The 24,245-nt window shown below is 41.0% G+C and overlaps 1 protein-coding gene across 4 annotated transcripts in view; it reads left to right on the top strand.

The window, feature by feature from the left end:
- The first annotated feature begins 750 nt into the window (after positions 1 to 750).
- The window catches only part of ADAMTS6 (ADAM metallopeptidase with thrombospondin type 1 motif 6), a 319,968-nt gene continuing 296,473 nt past the window's right edge, over positions 751 to 24,245 (top strand). The window contains exons 1-5 of one of the 4 annotated variants that reach the window (XM_038403172.2): positions 751 to 3,910; positions 4,049 to 4,114; positions 5,258 to 5,399; positions 13,670 to 14,054; positions 14,994 to 15,352. In XM_038403172.2, coding sequence (XP_038259100.1) covers positions 13,958 to 14,054; positions 14,994 to 15,352 — 456 coding nt within the window. In that variant the 5' untranslated portion in view covers positions 751 to 3,910; positions 4,049 to 4,114; positions 5,258 to 5,399; positions 13,670 to 13,957. Of the gene's footprint in view, positions 3,911 to 4,048; positions 4,115 to 4,176; positions 5,400 to 13,669; positions 14,055 to 14,993; positions 15,353 to 24,245 lie in introns of those variants that run through there. The other 3 variants (XM_038403171.2, XM_043514172.1, XM_043514173.1) reach the window with 3 other exon arrangements.

Genomic DNA, 24,245 nt, shown 5'->3' with positions numbered 1-24,245 from the left:
GGAAGCCAAACCACCTGTTTTCCCAAATGGGCAAATCCTGCCTTTTGACAGAAGAATGTATAAGGCAGAGTTTCTAGTCCCTTACATGGAGTTTACTACTCAGAGAATGATTTTGACCTAAAGTCATCATATCCAGTACAAACTGTCTACACATCATGGAATAAAATGGTAAAACATTTAATTCTAAATTTTGTAGTACTCAGTATCTCAGAATAGTACTGCAAAATCCATAGTATATATCATTTTTATGTGCCCATCACCATAATATCTGGGTGTCTTATGTATATCTTTGAACAGTATTTGTTAGTATTTTTAATTTGAGCGCCTTTAACAGACATTCACAGATTTCTTTGATATTAAGCAATTATGCCAAGGAAAGTTCTGAAATATAAAGGACAGAAATGAAAGTCAATTGAATTATACCATGTTAAGTTGGGACAGAGACAGACCTTTTATTCTGTGTTTATACAAAGCTTAGCACAATGGAGTCCTTGTCCATAACTAGGGCACCTAGGTGCTACAATAATGAATTAATAATAATTTGTATGTTAGTTGTCTTCAGTATGAAGCTATAAAAAAGTCCTTCAGGTGACAGCAGATTGCTAAAATTTAAATATTACAGAGTATTATTCTTTCACTATACATTGTTGGAATTTTTTCTAGGTATTTTGGGTGATCACCCTCACGTCTCCATTGAGCTGACCAAAAGGAGAGGAAATAAAAATATCTTGGAAGAAGCATACATGCAAGCATACATATCTAAATGTGTATCTAAAAACAAGAAGCTCATTTTACTAAAAATGGATAGTCAACCAAAGATTTAAAGATTTCTCTTCTGGTCTCTCTAAAGTTAATGGCAACATTTCCAGGATTGTGCTCAAAATTTTATACCTTTAAATATAAAACATTGTTTACATAAAGTTTAAAACAAATGTTTATTTAATCACAAAAGTCTTTTTGGCAATCTTTATCAGTCAGTGACTGGCAGGCTCGAGGGTGACAGGCTAGAGGATTTAAAGGCCTAAAGTGAAGTCAGGGGTGCTTAATGCTTCAGCAAATCACTCTCATGATTAGAAAAGACTGGCAAATAAGTTAATATGTAGAGTAATGTACACTATGCTCAATAAATCTGTAATCCTGTCCAGGGCTTCTGGTGACATAATTACTCAAGTGGTTTATTAATGTCACCAGAACCCCAAAATGAAATTACTGTCTTTGCCATGTGATAATACAACAGTGTCGGTCACACTTAGCAAAGCCTCTTCTATGTTGTGACTCTGCATAGTGTTTGCTGTGTTTCCTTTTCTTAAAAAAAAAAAAAAAAACTATCTCTCAAAAATTCCATATGATAATTATTCAGATAATGTCTGTTGAAACAAAAAATAACAAATATTGAATAAACATATTGTTAATTTTAGTTTAGCTGAATTAAATTTGAAACAAGGCTTTGAAAATATCCATTTTATGCAATGGAGTGGGAGCAGCAATCTACCCAACAGCTTCCTTTACAATGCTACTACCTTTACTCGGTGGAGCACAGGACACCAGCATCCTCCCCTCACATTGCCCCTGGCTCAGGAAGGTCGGAAGAAAACTAGTTGCCTTTCCTTACAATCTGATTTTTTCAGAAGTGGAGAGCAAAGTAATAGCCAGTACCTCCCCCATTTTCCATACGGTTGCCTGAAGGAAAGGTGATAAAAAATAGTCCACTAAGATGTGTGCGGTAGCAGATTAGAGTGGTACTCTCCACTAAAGTTGAGTAGTTTTTTTTAAAATGCAGTTTCAGTTGACTTGACATTATTCATGAGTTTGTGTTGACTTTGCCAAATAGTTTTGACCAACCAAAAAACTCAATGTTTCAGTAATATTGAAACAAAATGTTTCCATGCAACGTTTTTTAGTTTCTAGACATTTTTGCAGAAGGATAAGATTCACAAAACGTAGGGGGAAGGAAGCAGATCTCCATTATAGTCTTTAGCTTAGTGATTAGGGTGTTTGCTCTCCTGCAATCTGGGAGACTATGCTTCAGTTTTCCTCTCTGCCTAATGAAGAGAAAGAACATGAACTCAGATCTCTCAGGTTGTAGGAGATTGGCCTAACCACTGAACTATGGGATATACTGGTATTGCAGTCCCTCAGTTTTTCCTGTTGAAGCACTTCTATTTTGTATAATTAAATAGTCAGGGGTCTAAGGTTTTTAATTTGGGTCCCCTACCTGGCAGGTGAATGCCCTAATCACCAGGCTTATATAGTCATTCTGATTTTCATTTCTTTGTCCAATGACTATTCATTGTCATTATGAATTGCTACTTTGAGTAACCCACTATGAATGAGCCAAAACCTATTGATTCAACCCAAAATGAAACTTTTTTCTCTTTCAGAAATGCCAATAAACTAAAAAAAATCCATTATTCCACTCACCACCTTCTTTTTCTTTTTGAATGGTTCTTGTGTGACAAGTGAATGTGATCACATGATAAATAATTTGCTGCAGCTGAAGTTTTGAAATAATCTATTATATAAACACTACATACATCAACTGAAAAAAAAATCATGTTTATCCATATCCTTTATTACACAGCTGTTGCATGCACACCACAGAGAAACAGAACCCACACAGGCATAAACACACACTGAGGCACCAGGCACACCCTGGAAAACTGGATACGTATTGGAAAACAACACAGAGAGAGGCACAAATCCCACAGAACAACACACGCAAAGCATAAAGAACACAAAACATACATAGAATGCACACAGGAGTAAATTTCTGTCTCCTAAAGTCCATCCACTTTAATCTTCCCTTTACTGCTTTCAGACGCAGGATGGCGCTCTTTGAATAAGCAATTATATGAAGGGCAACAAGCTTTACCACATATCTCGAGAACAAAACACTTCTTTTGAATACTGGTATTTCTTAGAGGCACTTTTTCACAGTTCAGCTAAGGCGTGCAGTTACACTCTTATTAGTAGTACAGAGACGCTGTCACATTATTTTGGTTAAAGACTACAACAGGATCTCACCAACGGCCATTCAGATGGTATTTCAGTACGATAAATGCCATCTATTTCCCCCAGATTTTTGTGTTACTCGTTAGAGCTACTGTTAAAAGCAGTTTAATATAATTAGGTGTAGAAATCCAATTTCACTATAATGGCTCTTTATCTTCAAAAATAAAACGTGCTGCGCCATATGGAGTGTGTTTATTTGAAACTGTCAATGCCAACCACAAGACCTATTTCTACATTTTAAATGGCACATAGCCAAATCCTGATTAAGGTCACGATGAGGACTATTGACTCTGCAGACAGATGCTTTTCCCTTTCAGCTCTCGAAGAAGAATCGGAATAACTGTATTCTTGGACCTTTCCAGTCTGAATAATTTCATACTTCAGCCAACTATTCATGGATTCACCAGAAGAGTTACACCTACTACCTCCGGCGTAGGATGAAAACAAATCTCATCAGATGGGAAATAATGTTAGCAGAAGCTTGAAACCTTAGAGCCTAGATTCTGGAAGGATTTTTGATCTCTCTTCTTTTGGCTATCGGAAATTGACTAGGCGGTTATGCGAGCTGGAATTCCAAGGCGCCAATTCCATCCTCTCGCCCCCCAAAAAACCAAACTCACCATTAGCCTCGCTGGACATAAATGATTCAGCAGAGCACACTGCTCAAAGGCAACATTGTCCTACACTATTTTCACCTTTTTCCTGTTTCCGATTTGTATGTCAGATTTTGTTTACGATCCAACGACGTGGAAAACATATTTGCGCTACCCCCCTCTCCCCCCAGACGGGTGCCAGCTGTTTTCTCATTGCAAATGAAAGTGAAAGTGTTTGTGGTATTTGTTGTATTATTTGATCTGTAAAGTCAGGGCTGGACGCATGTGGTGCGTGCGGGCCAAATGTTTGTTTTGTTGTCGTTTCTTTTTCATTGCTGCAGTCACTGATATTTCATGCAATGAACTTGTTTTTAAAAAAATACCCACCCTGTCAAGTACCAACGGGTCGCTAATAATGCAACTTTTTGTAAAACCTTTCACAGAGCCCAGGGTCAGTGAACAGACAGCGAATGAGCCGTTTTGAGTGATAAATCTTCAGACTGCTCTAGGTAATACAGTTTCCTCTTAGGTCGTTCTTACTAGTAAAGAAGATCGGTGTTGTATAATTTGTACTCTGTGTCCCTATATTAAACACATGCACCTCTCTCTCTCTCTCTCTCTCTCTATACTGTGCCAGAGCTATTACACAACCCTTACAGAGCCACAGATAAGGACCTGTTTGTACATAGTATGTGATCAGCTCAAAAGGCTTCTTTATAAGGGTCTTAACGTCTGTTTACTGGGGAGCCACTCTTTAACAAGACCCCTTTCCAAAGTGTGACCTGGAAGACTCAAACCAGCGCTCTGCACCCTCACTTACACGCCTTCTGCCTCCCCCCTCCCCCAGCCCCATTCATTGGGCTGCGGTGTTGTACAACTTGCAGTATTTTCGCTGGCTTTGCGCTCACACTAGAACCCTGCAGCCCGGGGGGCTTGCCAGTGACATTCACTCATAGTCCTGCCCCCCTGCAGCCCAGCCACAGCACCCCAGCCTGGGGCGGTCTGTGAGGTGCCATGAGGCACGGGGAGGGCTGGAGGGCCAGGTTCTCTCCCATTCACGGAGAGGAAAAGTTTACATTGTACCTCGTGAAGGATTTTTCTCTGTCCGCTTTTTTTTTTTTTTTTTTTTTTTTCCCCTTTTTCTTTTCGGTTACCCTGATTGTACCTCTGCATCCCCCTCCCCCTCCACGTGATGGGCCCGACATGCGCAGCAGCGCCAGGGGAGCCAGAGGCACATCTGCAGACTGACGTCAGTGTGCGCTCAGCCTCCCAGGCAAAGCTGCCAAAACTTCCCTCTGCTGCTGGAGCTCGAAACTTGGCTGCAGGCCGGCAGTGAGACGAGATCTAGGGCTACTTCAACAAAACTTTCTTGAGTCCTCCCTGCCTGCTTTCTCTATCTCCCTTCCTCTCTCTCACCCTCCAGCTCTGTTGAGATTCACATGGTACTTTGCCCAGAAGAAGCTGGCCAAGAAGAGGGTCCTTCTCCCCACCCCAAAATAAGTCTGTTTTCCTTCCTCCCCCACCCCCCCCCCTTTTTTTTTTTTTTTTACTTTTTCGGTTGGAAAGACAAAATGTGCAGGGTGATAGATTGGGTGAATTGATGGCATCCCTTTTTCTGCCAAGTCAGTCCGCTCTCTGAAAATCCCTTTTAGGAAGACTGGAGGATTTCACTTTGTTGGAGAATATAACTGGTGTGGCTTGAAAAAGGGGGAAAGCAGAGAGGAATACGGGACTCGTACAGTGCTATCTCTATCTTTGAAATTTCCTTTATATCAGAAATTGAAGATGAAAACGGTAAGAAAAGACTTCACGCTGTTCAATGAAACTTCTCTTTGTGCTTTTCTTGTCTGCTGAATAATGATGCATGTAGATCTTTTGGGGGATGGGGGAGGTTATACGGCACTAAGCGAGGTGGATTTGGAATAATTTCAGAGAGAAAAACCTTTGAGGCTGAGGATTAGAGAGGGGGAAGATATTTTCTATTGCAAAGAATAGTGTGGTATTGTATAGAAATACCAAACTTTTCAGGTTTAGACTAAATAATTGGTGGATAATAGGCAAAACCTTTTAAAAGATTCCATTAAAAAAATCCTCCAGTATTTTGTCGTGTCATGTCAGTGTCTACTTAAGCGGTCAGACAAGTGCATATTTTGTGTCTGGGCTCAAAGGGTCCGCATTAATGTGATAGCTGCAGCCTGATGCTCTAGGAGATGTTAAGCTCTTAATAGGCTAATCAGCGAGATGGAAGCGTGTGTTTTTGATTTACTTCGAGCCATTTGGGATTTGCTAGACTCTTAACCCCACGGAGCCTTATTTATCGGTGTGTGGCTGTGTATATATTGCATGGCACACAGTTCAAAGGATGATTTTTTTTTGAGGGGGAATAATTGAAATCCCGTTTCCTGGTGATGTGTGTATAGTTCTTGTATTTGGTAATTTCTTTAATGGTACAAGAGGGAAAAGAGAAACGCACACACAGAGAGCGAGCGTCTCAAACTCTTGTTTTTATTTGGGCTGCCGGTGCAACGCATTTGGGCCACATGCCAAGTGTCTGGGTCACACGCGTTTTATCCAAATAGATTTAGCGCTGCTGTCTGGAAATGGGCTGCTGAATGTTAACTTTAGGATCAACTCCACCAGAGCAGCTAGACTCTTCCCTTCAGTCTTTCTGGGGAAGAGGATTATTCTTCTTTATAATTTTAAGGGTGTGTGTGTGTGTGTGTGTGTGTGTGTGTGTGATTATCTCTGATTTTCTTTCCTGCTAATATTTCATGTGAGGTAATTTTTAAGAATATTTATAGTTGCTAGTCCGGGTTTTTAGACATAAAACTGACAGCTGATCCCCCTAGAAAATTTGGCATGACTTGAGCGGAAGAGTGGGGCAGACGAGGAGGAAAATGCTGTTCAGATAAATGCAGTTTTGTTTCTCCCCCAAGGTGGTCGCTGATCTGGTGGTTTACATTACAACATACACAGCAGCACTTTGGTTGTTCATGCTTTGGTTTTTGATTAATAAGTGGGTCGCAAAGCCCCCTCGTTCCCTTTGTGTTTACTTTTCTTGCATTTTCTCCTCCCCCACACATTTCTTTTTAGCAAGTCCTCTAAAACGAGGTCTGTGTGTCGCTATTTAAGTCTTTATAACTCCCTGGGGCAGGTCCCTAATCCTCAGGCTTTTGAAGTAGGGCAATGCTTTTCATGGCTAGCCCAATACCTGTAATTGAATTTGTTTTTGTTTTATTCCCAACCCCTCCTTGTCCTCTTTTGCCCCTCCCGCTGCATTGCCTTAGCAACCACTAGTACTACCAATGATCACTGACTGCTGCTGTCCTTTCAAGACACGGCTCTGTCCCAAGTCTTACCCGTCTCTGTGACTTGCGTGTGAGAAGTAGCGAACGGGAGTGAGCAGAAGGAAGGGGGAGGGGTTGCACCTTGATCAATACACAACACGACCGCAGACCAAACAATGTTTGCTTCGCACCTAAAGCTGGCGACCAACCACCATGTGTGTCTAACCTGAAGATTGCTCATGAAGCGAGAGACGTTACTCCTGAGGAGCCGAAATGTGGTTTATCTTTGTGATCAGCAATAATTGTAGGTTATTTTTAGCTGTCGGCATAACTTCCAAATATGTCATTTCCCTCAATTTCTTCTACGTGGGGACCTTTACTGATAATGCCTGATCTCCCCCCCGCCGCCCCCGAAACCTGTGGTTTGTTTATTGACATAGCCTGATTTCGTTTAACAAGAGGTTATTACTGGACCTCAGGTGCTGCCGCAAGACCTCATACAATCCGAGGACAGAGTAGCCGGGAGATGCTGTTTAGGATGAAGCACGGAACGAGCTGCTGTGGGAGAACGATCAGCTTGAGCTTGGAGTCCCAGTGGGGAGCGAGCGGAGGCAGCTCCGTACTGTTGCCAGTTGCAGAGGTTGAGGGGAGGAGGACGTACATGGGCGGGGGCTCTACCTGTCTCATGAGACGTGTGCCTCTTATTGGGTCGCGGGAGGGAGTCCCTGAGTTCATCTACACCCCCGCTGGAAGTACAGGATGGTTGCCCCTAGGAAGTCTAACCCAAAGCTCCCTGGACCACAGTGAGCCGGCAGCGGGACAAGTAGTACCATGTGTGGCTCCCTCTCGCCAAACTAGCCCTCACTGAATGCAAAAGGAAACCCATGTGAGTGTCACTGTAGCTATATGGTGTTATGGCCACTCACAGTTATTGCATTTGAACAATAGCATAGCAAGGAAGAAGAAATGGACGTTTGGAACCAGTGGAAGGCTGCTAAACGGATCACCCCTGAGCCCACAGAGCTCCCTGCTGTGTGCACAGGTTTTACCAGCTCTAGCTCAGAATTCGAAATACTTCTTGCATCTTTTCCTTCACCACTCTAGCATGGCGTTTTCATATATGTGGTAGCTGTTGCATTTAGATGAATGTTAAGAAAACGAAATCACAAACTATTACCTTGGATATGCATATAATTCATTCCCTATACAATTTATTTATTAATGAACATGTAGGGTTGACAAAAGGTGTCAGCTTGACAGCAGTGGAGACTGAAATCCTCAATTTATTCACAGAACAGGTATGCTATAGCCAGTGGAAGCTTGTACATACTTCCCCAGCTTTGTATTGGGAGAACCAGTCTAGAGTTGAGAGTGTGGTTCAGCCTCCATGTCCATTCTCAGTCTTAAGGCTTGGGGCAGAAGTAAAAACACCTGTGGCCTGTTTAGATAGTGCTTACACCAGCTGCAATGCTGCTGGAAAACAGACTCAAAAGTCGGTGAAACTTCCATCACAAGTACTAACTCTCCTGGGGATCTTGTTATGTGAACAGTTGCCCCATGAAGTATAGTAAGGGGACTATTCAGGACTTTCACTGCACTGTAGCAATGTCCACATAGGATGTTACTGCATTGCAAGCTGGCACACTGTAGATTCACACCGTGGCTTGCAGCAGAGTAACTTGCCATATAGACAAGCCCTTAGACTGAGACCAACCCATTTCATGCAGTCCACTGAAAAGACATTAAATAATAATATTTTTTTGCCACTACTGACCAATGTTAATTTGAGCCAGTGACCTAGAGGTAAAAGGTATCATATCTTACTAGTAGTATTCTGAGCCATCTAGTCCTCTTTGGCTCTACAGTTGAAGGAGACTGTGCTGTTAGGACAATACATGATACGTACAGACAGAATATGAGCTCCCTCCTGTGATGCTGTGGCTAAGAGGATTGATGTGATCCTTGCACGTATAAAGAGGGCCCGGGGAATATCAAATAGGAGTTGGGAGGTGATATTATTTCTGTATACAGCATTCACAAGACCATTACTGGAATACAGTGTCCAGTTTTGGTGATCCACACTTTAAAAAAGATGTTGACAAACCTGAAAGGGTTCAGAAAAGAGCTACAAGAATTATTAGAGGCATGAAAAACCTGCCTGACAGTGAGAGATTTAAGAAGCTCAGTGGAATTGTAGACATGGAAGTCTACCTTTAGACCTAACAGCCCCCTGCAGCGAGGCAGGACTACATACACCTAGACCATCCCTAACAAGTATTTGTCCAATTTGGTCTTAAAAACCTCCAATGATGGGAATTTCACAGCCTTCCTTGGAAGACTATTCCAGAACGTTACTATTCTTATAGTTAGAAAGTTTTCCCTAATATGTAACTTAAATCTCCCTTGCTTCAGACTAAGCCCATTATATATTGTCCCACCTTCAGTGGACATGGAGAACAATTAATCAATGTCCTCTATTGCCTTAACATGTTTGAAGACTGTTATCAGGTCATCCCTCAGTCTTCATTTCTCAAGACTAAACATGCCTAGGTTTTTTTTAACCTTTTCTGATAGGTCAGGTACTCCAGCTGAGGCTTCACCAGTGGTGAGTAGAGTGGGACAATTACTGCCCATATGACACTCCTGTTAATAGCCTCCAAAATAATATTAGCCTTTTTCACATCTGCATCACATTGTTGAATCATATTCAATTTGTGATCCACTGTAACCCCCAGATCCTTTTCAGCAGTACTATCATCTAGCCAGTAATTCCCCATTTTCTAGTTGTGCATTTGATTTTTCCTTCCTACATGTAGTATTTTGAACTTGTCTTCCTGAATTTCATCTAGTTGATTTCATACCAATTCTCCAATTTGTCAGGATCATTTTGAATACTTATCCTATCCTCCAAAGTTCTTGCAACCCTTCCCAGCTTGGTGTCATCCACAGATTTTATAAGCATACTCTCTATTCTATTATCCAAGTCATCAATGAAATTTTGAATAGTACCTGATCCAGGACTAACCCCTGCAGGAGTGCAGTAGATTCACCCTCCCAGTTTGACAGAGAACCATTGATAACTATTCTTTGAGTATGGTCTTTCAATCAGCTGTGCACCCACCTTATAGAAATTTAATTCACACCATATTTTCCTAGTTTGCTTATGAGAATCTCATCTGGGCATGTGTTAAAAGACTTATAAAAAGATATATCATGTCTACAGCTTTCCCCCATCCACTAGGCCAGTAACCACATCAAAGAAGGAAATTAGGTTGGTTTGACATGATTTGTTCATGACAAATCTGTGGTGGCTAGTGCTATAACCCTGTTATTCTCTATGTGCTTACAAATTATTTAATAATTTGTTCCAGGTATTAAAGTTAGGTTCCCTGGGTCCTCTTCGTTCTCCTTTTTAAAGATCTGTATGACATTTGCCCTTCTTCAGTCTTTTGGGACCTAACTTGTCCTTTATGAGTTCTTGAAGATAATTGCTAATGGTTCCGTGATTGCTTCAGCTAGTTCCCTAAGTACCCTAGGATGAATTTAATCAAACCTTGACAACTTGAATGCCTCTGACTTGTCTAAATATTCTTTAATGTGTTCTTTCTCTCTTTTGCTTGTGTTCCTTCCCTCTTGTTAATAATAATTGTGTTGAATGTCTAGTCACCATTAACCTTTTTAGTGAAAACTGAAGCAAAATAGGCATTAAACATCTCAGCCTTCTTGATGTAATCAGTTATTAGCTCTCCTTCTCTGCTAAGTAGAGGACCTACACTTTCCTTCATCTTTCTCTTGCTCTTTGTGTATTTAATTAGCTTGTTCTTATTACCTTTTATGTCTCTTCTTAGGGACCTTTTATGTCCCTTGTAACTCATTTTGTGGCTTAGCCTTTCTGATTTTGCCCCTACTTACTTGTGCTATTATTTTATTCCCTACTCAGCAGTTTGTCCATTTGTTTCTACTTTTTTAGGATTCCTTCTTGATTTTCAGGTCTTTAAAGAACTCCTGATGGAGCCATAGTTTATCAAAAAGAAGATTAGAGTCTATCAGTACCTGGATTGGAGAAGATTTCTAATAGTTAGAGGGCTCTTTAATAACAGACAAAGACAGAGCATAATCCAGTGGCTGGATATTGAAGCTAGACAAATCCAAACTGGAAGTAAGGCACACTTTTAAATATTGAGGGTAATTAACCATTGGAGCACTTTATCTAAGAAGAGATTTATCATCTCTTGAAATCTTCAAATCAAGATTAACTATCTATCTAAAACATAAACTGTAGTTTAACCAAGTGGTCCTAGTAAATGACATGTTTCTAAATGAATTCTAAGGCCAGTGTTATACAGGCAGTCAGATTAGATACTCATTATGGTCCTTTTGGGGCTTAAAAATCTATGAGTTACAACACTAAATCCCCTTGCTCTCCCTGATAAAATCCTTACTTGCTTAGAATTGCCATTTACTTGAAAAGTATTCTTTAATCTCAGTGTTATTTCCTCATCATATCATAATTAAATACTATATGCTATTTTGAGACGAAAGCTAAAATAACAAAATAATGTGTATAGTATGTAGCAACAATTAACTACATTTTAAATACTGGTCACAGAACATGGCTAGTGTTCACTACAATGCTAATACATAAATTGACCCAACTAGATGTTGAGTTTATTGAGAAATTTGTTGTGCACTGTGATGAAGCAGAGAAACTGCCAACCAGCACAGCAGGGGTTAAAGAGAGCTTTTGGGCCCAACTAGCTCTGCCCCGTTATACCTGCAGCCTATGCCAGGCCTGGACGGGGAGGAAAAAGGAGAGAGCCTGGCTCAGTTTGGGGCTGAGTTCGGCAAAGAGGCAGGAGCCAGCTGCCTCCCTACCTGAGGGGAAGGAGCACTAGCCCGCCAGCCAAGCAAGCCCCAGGCAGTAAACACCGTCTCCCCAGCCAAGGGAGATTGCGAGGGAGACTTAGGACCCTCCAGCACCTGAGGTAACTAAGTGAGCGAACCCCAGTGACATTGTGGGGCTCGTCCTCACCAACTTCTGGCTGCCCTGCCCGAAGGAGCCTGGGACTGCGGCAAGGTGCTGCCCAGGACCCAAGAGGGGACCCTACAGGAAGCAAGGTGCCCAGCAAATTGGACTAGCGGGGCCATGTGCCAAACCAAACAGACTGGTAGGAAGTAACCCAGGGTAGCGGATTTTGACTCCCTGCTGGGAAGGCCGTGTCCCGTTAAGGGGTTGATGTACACAGGACCCTGGACTGGGACCCGGTGGAGAGGGAGGGCCTGGGTCCCCCTACTATCCCCCGGCCTTAAAGTCTGAGTCGCCTCAACCGCACGGGGCTGAGAGCCATGTGCTCTAACCACTAGGCTACTTGACGCTCTAAGCTACCTGTTACATACACTTTGAACAGTGCTGCACATTATCATCTTGATTCTGTAACCTTTACTCATGCAAGTAATTCCATTGACTTTAATAGGACTTTTTGTGTGAGTAAAAGCTGTAGGAACAGACCTGTTTTGATACAATTCTGAGGTAACGCAAGTTCCTTCCAGTTGTAGATGTTAACTCTAACTTCATATGGTGTTGGGTATTTTTATTTAAGATGTTTTCAACTTTTCATGTGTTTTGTTGTGACTACTGGTGGACCCACAAAGCCCAGTGTGAGGCAGGTGTTACAGATTACTGTATACAATTTTGAGACCAGCATTTTATTCAAAACAATATATTGGGTAGTTTGTAATGTGTCGTTATCAACAATTTATACAGTTTCCAGCACACTAAAGTTATTGAAGTGTGTACAAATACATTAAAGGATGAGCTGTCTGTACAAAATGTCTTTGCTAATATTTAAACCACAAAATTAATGCAATTAATAATTTCAAATGATGAACTAAATTCTCTAGCAGAAACACATGGAAAACTTCCATTGAAGTTAAACTGAATTTTGCCTGCATAAGGGTGCAGGGTGAGCCCTGAATAAATAATAATAACAATAACGTTCATGTTGTAGATCAGATAACTATACACTTCTGTGTCAGAAAACATTACGATGCATTCCTGCATTCTTCCTTTGTCTGCCACCATATTGGGTCTAATTATTCACTATTGAAATCAATCAGAACATTGCACTGACTACAGTGAGCCAAGCATTTATATTTAAAGCATTGACTTTGTAAATGTTTGTTAAAACCCTGATCTCATAAACACTAACATACTCCAATTGGATAAGTAGTTCCACTGAAATCAATTAAGAATTACACATGCTTAAAGTGTGTGTATATGTTTCTGCAGGATTGGGGGCCTTAGACCATACAAGCAACAATGTTCAAATCTGATTGCCAACTATGTAGTAATTCAGGGATCAGCAACCTTTGGCACGCGGCCTGTCAGAGAAATCTGCTGGCAGGCCGGGACAGTTTGTTCATCTGCAGTGTCCGCAGGTTCGGCCGATCGCAGTTCCCACTGGCCGCAGTTTGCTGTTCCAGGCCAAAAGGGGCTGCGGGAAGTGGCAGCCAGCACATCCCTCGGCTCGCACTGCTTCCCACAGCCCCCGTTGGCCTGGAACGGCGAACCATGGCCAGTGGGAGCTGCGATCTGCTGAACCTGCGGATGCTACAGGTAAACAAACCGTCCTAGCCCACCAGCAGATTTCCCTGATGGGCCACATGCCAAAGGTTGCTGATCCCTGTAGTAATTCATGACACTTGGATAGCATTTTTGCAGTATAGATCTTCCAATTTAAAGTAGACCTTACTTTGACATGCCTTTTTTTTTTTCAGGTAAAGAAATGGACAAAGTTTAATAACTATCGAGTCTGACACCTTATTGCTCTCTAAAGGAATTTTACAACATACTTATTTTTGAACTGAGAAAATGACTGCAGATATAGAAGAAAGCACAGGTTGTTGGAAAAGAGTACCTGTCAAAAAGTGGAACATCCAATAATTATTTTGGAAGAAATATAAAATAAATATCCCTGTTATGGTGCGATTCTGGAGTGGAGTTAACTCTATAGCACATAGGTAGCCCTCCAAAAAAAACCCAAACCCTTTCTGTTTTTCTAAATTATGGAAATTTTGTGGCAGACGTTGACCTGGATTTTGAGCCTAGTCATGGCTTCATCGGAATTTCACAGTGACAACAGGCTTTCATATAATTCTCAAGGTAGGGGTCCCACTTTTATAGCTGGAAAGACATATCCCTTTTGCACTAATTTCAGGTAATGCTTTCCTAAGCCATTGTTATATAAATAGCTAGTGATCATATTAACACTTATGTAGTTTTCTCATGTTCGTGCTGGAACAATTTGTATAGTGGGAGTGCTGAGAGCCATTAAACCAAACTGTAAATCCTGTGTATGATGGAAACCACTTCAAGCCATGGACTGCACCCCCAGCACTCCTAGTTCTAGCACCTATGATGAATGTTCATTTGCAGAGAAACCCATTAGGTCAAAGTGTATCTTGAGATTGATGTTTTAATTTCTTTTATCTCTAACTTTAACTATAACAAAGTCCTGCAAATTAAATGTAATCATAATGCAATAGCATGTTAAAGACTGGCCATAATCTCATAAACATTTTTTTAAATTGCTGAAACTATAAGAGTCTAAAACATATCTTGAAATATTTGCATTTGTAGGCTTTTTTAGTGAAATGAGGATACATTTAAATGTTTTTACAAAGATATTTTTTCATTGCAACTGTTTTTATTTTTGCAGGTGGCTCTTACAGTTTTTGTCTTTAAGTGAAATCATTGGTAGATGTACATTCTTCACAGTGTAGAATGTAGCCCCAAATGTTTACGTAGTAGGTTGAATAGGAAAAATATATAGTGAATTTGAAATATTTGCATTTCTAGTGACATCAGATTAACAGGAACCTGCATGAATTTTGCTGATTCTTTTTAAAAATATAATATTTTTCTTGATTTTATTTAGCAAAGCTTTTCACCATGCAAATACCTGAAATCAACTTTCACTCATGAGGGTGATGGGATTTAGCCAACTGTGATTAATGTTTATACTACTACTTGTTGTTTCCTGTTATATTTTCTTTTCTTTTATGCCCATTTCCTGGACTGGCTTACCTGGTGATTACAAAGAGGAATTCCTGTCTTACCTTGAACATTACCAACTAACAGTACCAATAAGGGTTGATCAAAATGGAGCCTTCCTCAGCTATACTGTGAAAGATGATGAACCCTCGAGGAGAAGGAAGAGGAGTACAGACCTTTATGACCAAGCATCTAAATTATTTTTTAAACTCTCTGCCTATGGCAAGCACTTTCATTTAAACTTGATTCTCAACACAGATTTGGTGTCCAAACATTTTACAGTAGAATACTGGGGGAAAGATGGACCTAAATGGAAACATGATTTGTTAGACCACTGTCATTACACAGGATATTTGCAAGACCAACATAGCACAACTAAAGTGGCTTTAAGCAACTGCAATGGTCTGGTAAGTGCATGTTATATATTTTAGTTTCATAGTGTACTTTCCCCTTTAAAATATAGAGGAAGAACTTAATTAGCATATGTTCATATTCTTTGAATTCCTGCGAGAAGCAAAGAGACAGAAAGGCAAGGAACAGAGATCTGGCTTCTGAGGAAAAGTACTTATTCTAAGTACTAAGGCCCAGTCCTGTAGTCCTACTTCAGGCAAAATTTTAGTGCTGCCAGTGCCTGTATTAGGGCTGCAAGATTAGTTATGGAGTGAGATTAGATTGGTCAGGACTGTTGCAAACTCCGGGAATAAAAATGACTGGCCTTAGGGGTGCTGAGTGCCTTTTGCAATGGACCAACTGGCATGAACTTGCAGTTCAGGGTGTACAGCACCTCTCAGTATTGGGTTCAAAAGGCCTGAAATAAATAATGAGGAAGGAAAACTCTGTGGCCTAGAAGTCTTCTGTGCTACAGTCCCAAGGAGTGAAGAAGAAAGCAGAACCCTTGGCAAATAGCAAACTCACAAAGTAATTATTTACATTTTTTACGGATCTTTATATTTATAAATCAAATAAAAATGCTTTAAAGTAACAGTAGTGTTAGAAATCCAAGTATTTACAATGGTTTTTGTAAATTGTTCTCTCATTGTTGATGAAACTCTTGGTCATTCAGCACTAGTTCTTATATGGAAAAAATCTTACTCCCTAATACTATAATCGAAGCCTAAAAATAACAATAGGCTAGGGAATTACAAAGTGATAAAATAAAAGATCATGATTGGGAAATACTAAATCAAGAGTCTATTGATTGCTGTAGTAAATTTTAAAATACATGTTGATATTATCCACTGCAAAAATATTATTATTTTACTGTTTCTATTACAGTAGCCTGTAGAGGTCCCCAACAAAGATTAGGATTTTATTGTATTAGGTGAAGAATGTCTAAAAGTTTTTTTTTCTCTGGATTACTTTGAGCACTTCCTTTTTTCCCCTGCAGGTGTCATAGAATAATACATCCTGTGACATCATTGATAACAAAAGTCTACTATTACAATGCCGAGAGCCAGACAATAACCTAGCTAACTAGATAGATTGAAATTCACTTAGCTAATTGTATCTGTGTTATCAGAGTGATGCATTCTGAGGCACTTCTCCCCCAGAAGGATTTCAAGGGGGAAAGACATATTTAAGAAGCTTAGTTAAAAGTATTTCTGTGTTTAAATGCATCCACGGCCTGGTGAGTGGAAGCATATAGTACATGTTTTTGGCCTTAACTTCAATTTCACTTTACCTTTGCAGTTCATCTATAAGGATGTGTTTTAATCTTTAAGGATGTATTTAAGGATGTGTCTTATGTTAATACACTGAGTTATCAGCATGTAGATTGTATTCTAAAGATACTGCAGTGACTGGAGCTCTACTTCTGGGTCTCAGTTTGCTAGTGTACATGCCCGAATGCCTCTGACACTCAGAAATGTTTGCCCTTTGAGGCTGGCTCATCTCAGTTTGAGATCAACTGACAGTGCCTAAGCGCCTTTCTGGACATTCCATTTTTGTTTCTGTCTGGGCTTGACCAGCTCATAAGCTCCCTGTCAGAGCTGGAGTCATTGTAGATGATCTCTGTTGTCTGCCACCCTACAGACTTTGACGTTGGTTTGGACAACATTTCTATACCATTTGATTTCTCCTCTAGCCATCTCATTCATCAGTGCTATCTTTCCTTCACAGCTTTTAGCTGCATATCTGGGGACATCTTGAGGCTATTGGCATCTCCTTGAGATAGGAGCTCTTTTTGACTTGCATGGTTCACATGCCCCAGTGGCTTCAGCAGGTGTCTGTGGGTCACTGGCCTTGGCACTTCCCTCAGACATTCCTTTGGCTTCTCAGTAGTTGATAGTCTCAGTGTTCTGTCAGTAGTTTGGCCTTAGCACACTGTGCTTCCAGAGCATTGACTTTAAGTGTCAGATTACCCATTTAATTCATTATCTTTGGTGTCTTTGACTATTGATGCTTGTTCAGTATTTCTTCCAACCAGGGCTGGATTAAGGTAATTCTGGGTCACGAAGCACACTACACATGGGGCTCTCAAGGCCTATTCTCTTGTGGGCCTGCACCTCAGCAGGGTCATGCCTCCTACTTCACATGGCAGTGTCAGAGAGCCCACTACCCCTCTCAGAAAGGCTGAGACAGTGGCATGGGGCTCCTTTCACTCCCCAGAAGTAGGAGCAGGAAGTAAGGCTCTCTTACCCCTTCTCTTTAAAAGAGGTGGGGACTCTCCAGAACTTACACTTGATATCTCACTACACTCGGGGCTGGGCTCACTGCACACTTCTCCTGCCACACAGAGACTCCTTTGCTGGATGATGTTGACAGGGCCCTCCAGAGGAATGGGTTTTGGAGTTAACACCCTATTCAGATGGACCCATCCCAGAGCTATTTTTTCATGCTCTCTGTAGTTTCAGGCAGAGATCACTGAATCAGTTACACTCACATCATATTTTCAGACTTTTCCTTCCCACCACTGGGAGTAGAAACTTACCTTCTTACACTGAAAGTGTACTGTAATCACAAATCTCCAGGAGCTAGGGTTCCAGCCTGTGCCTTAATGCTTGTAGATCTCCCAGCACTTGTTTTTGGTGGTGGGGGGATGACACATTTGAGAAGTCTCCATCATTTGCTGGACTGTCTGAAACTATTTTGTATAGTTTCTTTTATTACTCTAAAACTGGGTTTTTTGGAGACTGTCCTATGGTTTTTAGCCTCTAAGAGTAGGAATCAAGTCAGTGTGATAAAGAAAGAATAATTACTTATTGACAATTCTGCTTCTCTGGAGAGGTCATTTGTTTGAATTCCTACTTCATATGCCTTCCTCCTCTTAGATATGTGGACAGGCCTACATTTTCAATTACTAAATTTTTTTCCTGAAAGTTTCCTCCTATCATAAATAGCCTTTGGTATCTATTATATTTTGAATGTGAGGAGCCTTGTTTTTCCCCTCCTCAAGGAATTAAAACAAAATATTCTTGAAGGTACTGAGGCACTAGAATTTGATCTTAGAATAAGGCTGTGCCTCAGAGACCCAGATGCCCTTGAGACAATTCTACCCTGTCCCAGGCTGGCAAGCTAAGACCCAAGAGTAGGAATACAGTCAAATGATATCTTCAGGGATCCAGAATTACAGGTAAGCAATTATTCATTTTCCAAGAGTCTCAGTTTAAACATCTCACTTTAGTAAATATGTCATGAATATGGAGAAAGAAGTAAGGGGAGTAAGGAGTAAGGGGAGATGTTCTTACTGAACTACTTCTAAGGATAAGTGCAGGAAAACCTCATTCTGTTATAAGAAAAATTTTTTGTTCATTACAACCTGTCATTTTCAAAATAACACACACTAAGTTCATAAAGACCCTGTTTAGAAGTGCAAACAGAGAGTAATATTATATACCATCATTTCTTCTATCCCAACATTTCATAGGATTCCTATTCATAGAGTTTAAGACCAGAAGGGACTATTAGATCATCTAGTCTGACCTCCTGCATATCACAAGTCCTTAAATTTCACCCAGTTACTTCTGCATTGAGCTCAATAACTTACATTTGACTAAAGTTGGGTTAAAGCATAATTTCCAGAAAGGCATCCAGCTTGATTCTGAAGACATCAAGATATGGAGAATCCACAGCTTCCATTGGTAGTCTGTTTCAATGGTTAATCACCCTCACTGGTAAATGTTGGCCTTATATACAATGTGTATTTGTCTGGCTTCAGCTTCCAGCCATTGGTTCTTGTTATGTCTTTCTTTGTTAGGTTTAAGGAGTCCTTCAGTACCTGGTATTTTCTCCCACTTGATCCCATTCTGATCAAGTCACCTCTCATTCTTCTTTTTGATAAGCTAAACAGTTCTTTAAGTCTCTCACTGTAAGGCATTTTCTCCAGCCCTGGAATCATTTTTTAGGCTCTTTTCTGCACCATTGTCAAGCAACATCCTTTAAAAATGTAGAGACTAGAACTGTGCATGGTATTCTGGTGCCAGTGTCACCAATGCAACGTACAGGGGAAAGATCATCTCTATCCTCCTCCTTATTACTTCCCTGTTTATAAACTAAAGGATCACACTGGCCCTTTTTGTGACAGCATCTGGTACTGGGAGCTTACGTTGAGTTGCTCACCCGCCTTGTCCATCTTTTAAAGTAATTACCATTTAACACAACTAAATACTTTCATAGACGTGAAATCAATTTTAAATATGACACTTTGGATGACATTTAAAAATATTATTTGATTTATGAAGATTAAAACCCAGACCATATCCTGTCCTAGATCTGTCTGAGGAGTTCCCTTTGATGGAAATGAGTATTTTGTGTGTGGGCTTAACTTTCACAAGATCATATACAGGCTGCCCTGTGTGTGTATGTAATTACTGGGAAATGAGCGCACACATACAAGCATAGTCATTTGCAGCATGAATGTGCAACTATCTATGTACTGTGCAAGAATGGTTGAGGAGTGGGTGGAGCTATATTTATGTTGGCACACTTGTAACTTTCAGTGGAAAATTGTGTAGGAAGCTTCCATTATTGTCAAGCAACAATACATATGTGTACAAATTAAAGTAGGAAAGCTGCTATTTACTCAGTTGCTAAAATGTTTCTAGATGTGTGGATTAGAAAGTCTCAGAAAGAGCAATCAATACAGAGAGCAAACTATGGCTACGTTTACAGTAACAGCTGGTGAGATGATTCCCCTGCTTGTGTACACAAATGCACACAGCTCAGTGAGAGCCAATGTGAGTCTAAATAGCAATGTAGCTGCGGTAGCAAGGGAAGCAGCAGTGGCTGTCTGTGCTACCATGGCTACATTGCTATTTAAACCTGTGCTAGCTCTATGAGAGCTAGTGTGAGTATGTGTACATGAGCAGGGGAATCATACCCTTAGCTCAGTGGTGGGCAAACTTTTTGGCCTGAGGGCCACATCTGGCTGGGGAAATTGCATGCAGGGCCATGAATGTAGGGCTGGGGCAGGGGGTTGGGGTGCGGGAGGGAATGGGGTGTGCGGGAGGGGGTGCGGTGTGCAGGAAGGAGCTCAGGGCAAGGGGTTGGGGCAGAGGAAGGTTTCGGGGTGTACAACGGGGCTCAGGGAAGGGGGTTGGGGTTCAGGAGGTGTGCAAGGTGCAGCAGGGGGCTCAGGGCAGGGGATTGGGGTTAAGGAGGGGTGCGGAGTGAAGCAGGGGGCTCAGGGCAGGGGGTTAGTGTGCAGGCAGGATGCGGCGGGGGCTCAGGGCAGGGAGTTGGGGTGTGGGGTGCTGGAGAGGTTCAGGGTGCAGGCTCTGGCCCAGTGCCACTTACCTGGAGTGGCTCCAGGGTGGCAGTGGCGCGCACTGGGGCCAAGGCAGGCTCCCTGTCTGCCCTGGCCCCACACTGCTCCCAGAAGTGGCTGGCACCATGTCCCTATGGCCCGGGGGGGAGGGGGAGGGGAGGAGGGCAAAGGGTTCTGCTTGCTGCCCTCACTTGTGGGTACCTCCCATGAAGCTCCCATTGGCTGCAGTTTCTTCTGCCTTCCCTCCCCCAGGGGCCACAGGGACGTGGTGCCGGCCGCTTCTGGGAGCAGCATGGGGCCTGTGGTGCCATGCGGGTGGCAATCCTATGGGCCGGATCCAAAGCCCTGATGGGCCAGATCTGGCCCGCAGGCCATAGTTTGTCCACCTCTGCCCTAGCTTGTAGTGTAGACATAGCCTAATACACAGAAATACGTTATTTATTCATGTCTTGTCCTCACAGAAGAACAAGAGAGAAAGCAACATGTTGGACCTCTCTGGGAAGATATGAAAAGTCAGACATTAATTCTATGATTTACCCCTAATTGAGAAAATTATGTCATCCAAAATATTTTCAGTAATAGGTGTATTTTAAATGGTAATTCATACAAACACCTCCTCCCAAAAAACTTGTTTCAAAACTCAGTTGCTTTCTAACAACATAGTTACCTATAACATCATTTAGAAACCTCAAATTCATAAAAACAAGGAAATAGGTTTTTAGTAGGTACAAGATTGGGTTTACAACTATTACTGAATTCAGTAGGAACAGGATTGGACCAAAACTATCCAGAAAAGCCATATATTTTCTTAGTTTTGAAATATTTTTCCATATATAGACGGCACTTGAGTCTTCAAGGAACTTTAACCACATGGAAAATTTGAAGTAAACTAGATAAAGACAAAGACATTAAAAAAGACAATGTTTCAAGTCATGGTAATTTTTGAATTATCTGTAATTCAAAAACACTGTGATGTGGTTCTCTTTTGCCTTCACAGATACTTGACAATTTTCAGGCCAAACCAATGTTCAAAGATGAAGTTTATAGGGGGCTAAAATAGGGTTTCAACCACCTTCCATTATAATACCCTAATTATGGAGAGGCTACCATTTCTCCATAATGGATGATATTCTAAGAAAAACTATTTTATTAGTAACATTATATTTCTTTTCCATTAGATAGAAAACTTTAATTGCAAGCCATAAATTAAGTTTATTAATGGTGATCTGCAAAGAAATTTAACAAAGTTCCATCAGCTTAAAAATATGTGCTGGCTGCCCCACCAAACCAGAGTAAGCAGGACACTGAGTCTATAAAAATGGCCTTATTTAGATTCCACAATGTGCCAGTCCCTCTCCAGATCACCATCTCTTCCTCCAAATGATGCTTAAGAATATGCTATGCTGATGATGTTCCATCAATTATAGAACCACCTTAGATAATGTTTTGTTAAATTTCTTAGAGGTCACTTTTACATTGTGATGATCTTCAGTCAAGTTTTTGGACCTTGAGGTTTAACTCATGTACTGTATATATTCGAGCAAACAAAAATACACCCTACCAAAACAAGAGTCCCCACACCACATTCTTTTCTCTCTGGGGTGAGGATGAGAGAACAAACAACATATGACATATGTGGAGTTATTTTGCTGAATGCATTACTGGAAGGCACTCAGATTCTTTGGTGACGAGTATGGTATAAAAAACTATGTAGAAAAGAAATAGAATGGAAAACACAAAATGGAAAATTAATTCAAAAACATAAATATGTTTAATTACTTAATGGTCAGCTCAGTCTCACACTCCTCATTCAAAGAAGCTTCTTATTGCTACCAGTGCAAGTTTTGCTGGACTAAGGAATGGAAGGACAGGCCCAAAGTGTGCTTTAAAGTTTCACTTTGGATGTAATAGCACAATTCCTAGAATTCATTAGCCAAAAGTTACTAAAGGTATACAAACTGGAAACATTTCTAAATGCATATACTTTCTAATGTTATAAAGATCATAACTGCTGTGTATTTTTGTTGATATAGTCATTGACTATACAGAGGCTGCATTGGTTATGTTTCAAATATGTTTCAAAATCAATTTAGTTAAATCACTGCAAACCCCTTGTGTGGGAACAACTGTATCAAATTGGTTATAACTGTTTAGTTTTCATCTATAAATTTACTGATACAAGCTAAATGATATACACCAGGCTTAACATGATATATAGACACAGAGTTTTTGTCCTTGTTTAACAAAATCACTTTAAAAACTAAACTTTAGTTAAACCAGTGCACCTATGTGTAGCTTAGGCCAGATACATATGGTTGAATTTCTTGATCTGAGGTAGAGAAGTATGCCAATACTTATTGGTGGTGCCCTGGGTCTTTACTCACAGTAGATTGCCGATTTTTGTAGTATTTATTTTCTCTCTTTTCTTACATGCACTGAGCAGTGAATTAATGTTGAAATTTGAAGTGTTATCATTAACGTTTGAGTTAGTACCCTTTGAAATGAATGGAACAGATATTGCCTCTCCTCTTAGATTTAGGTGCTGTAAACACAGGCAGATGTCACTCCATCTGTTTGTTACACTAGGGTCTTGTTTTTGAGACTATCTCAGCAACCATATAACAGCTAGCAACTCAGTCCATACATTATGTGTACTATACTGGCATAGATACGTCTCAGTAGTTATGCTGGCATAACCCCATAGTATAGATACAGCCTACTCTGACAGAATGGGTTTTTCCATCAGTGGAGGAACACTGCCTCCCCGAAAGACAGTAGATAGATCAATGGAGGCATTCTTCCAGAGACATAGCTGCATCTACACTGGAGGTTAGCTTGACATAGCTATGTCTGTCAGGGGTATGTCAACCTACATTTTAAGTGTACACCAGGCTTTAGGGCTAGATTTATAAGGGGGATGTAGGCATCTAACCTTCAGGCAACCTGCTGCCTAGTGGAATTCACAACCTCAGAGTAAGCTCCCAAGCTCCCTACATGATGCATTGGTACCTAAAACAGGGATTCACAGAAGCCAGCATGCTGAATGGGGAGCTGCCTAAACTAGCCAATAGGAAATGCTGAGGGGAGGGGAGTTGCTTAAACCCCACCCTTCAAAGGAAATGAGGCATCTGTCTCTGCTTGGGATGCCCAGTCATGAACCTTCTCCTGGAGTTAGGCACCTAAGCCAAGTCAGTGCTTTCTAAAGAAAAAGTGAAGAGGAGCTGCTGCTACCCTGAGTATATCCACTAGCTTAGTGACTGGAGCATTCATCTTGGATGCTGGAATCTTGAAATGCCGCTTTGACCAGATTAAAAGCAGAGACTAGAACCTAAGTCTTCTATCTCCTAAGTGAGGGCTTCCCCCCTCAACCACTGGGCTACAGAAGGATATTCTTGAATGGGTCTCTTTCAGTCACTCCTACATGATATAGTTCAATAGTCATTGGAACAGTCAGTGAGTGAGAATGATGCCATAGCCCCATGGTTAGGGCATTCAGCTGAAAGGTGAGAGATCTGGGTTTAAGTCACTTTTCAGAATTGGGTGGAAGAAAGATTTGAACCTGGGTCTTCTACACTCTTGGGTGAGTACTCTAACTA

The sequence above is a fragment of the Dermochelys coriacea genome, chromosome 5 (assembly GCF_009764565.3).
Source record: "Dermochelys coriacea isolate rDerCor1 chromosome 5, rDerCor1.pri.v4, whole genome shotgun sequence".
NCBI lineage: Eukaryota > Metazoa > Chordata > Testudines > Dermochelyidae > Dermochelys > Dermochelys coriacea.
This window is presented reverse-complemented; position numbering and strand designations above follow the sequence as displayed.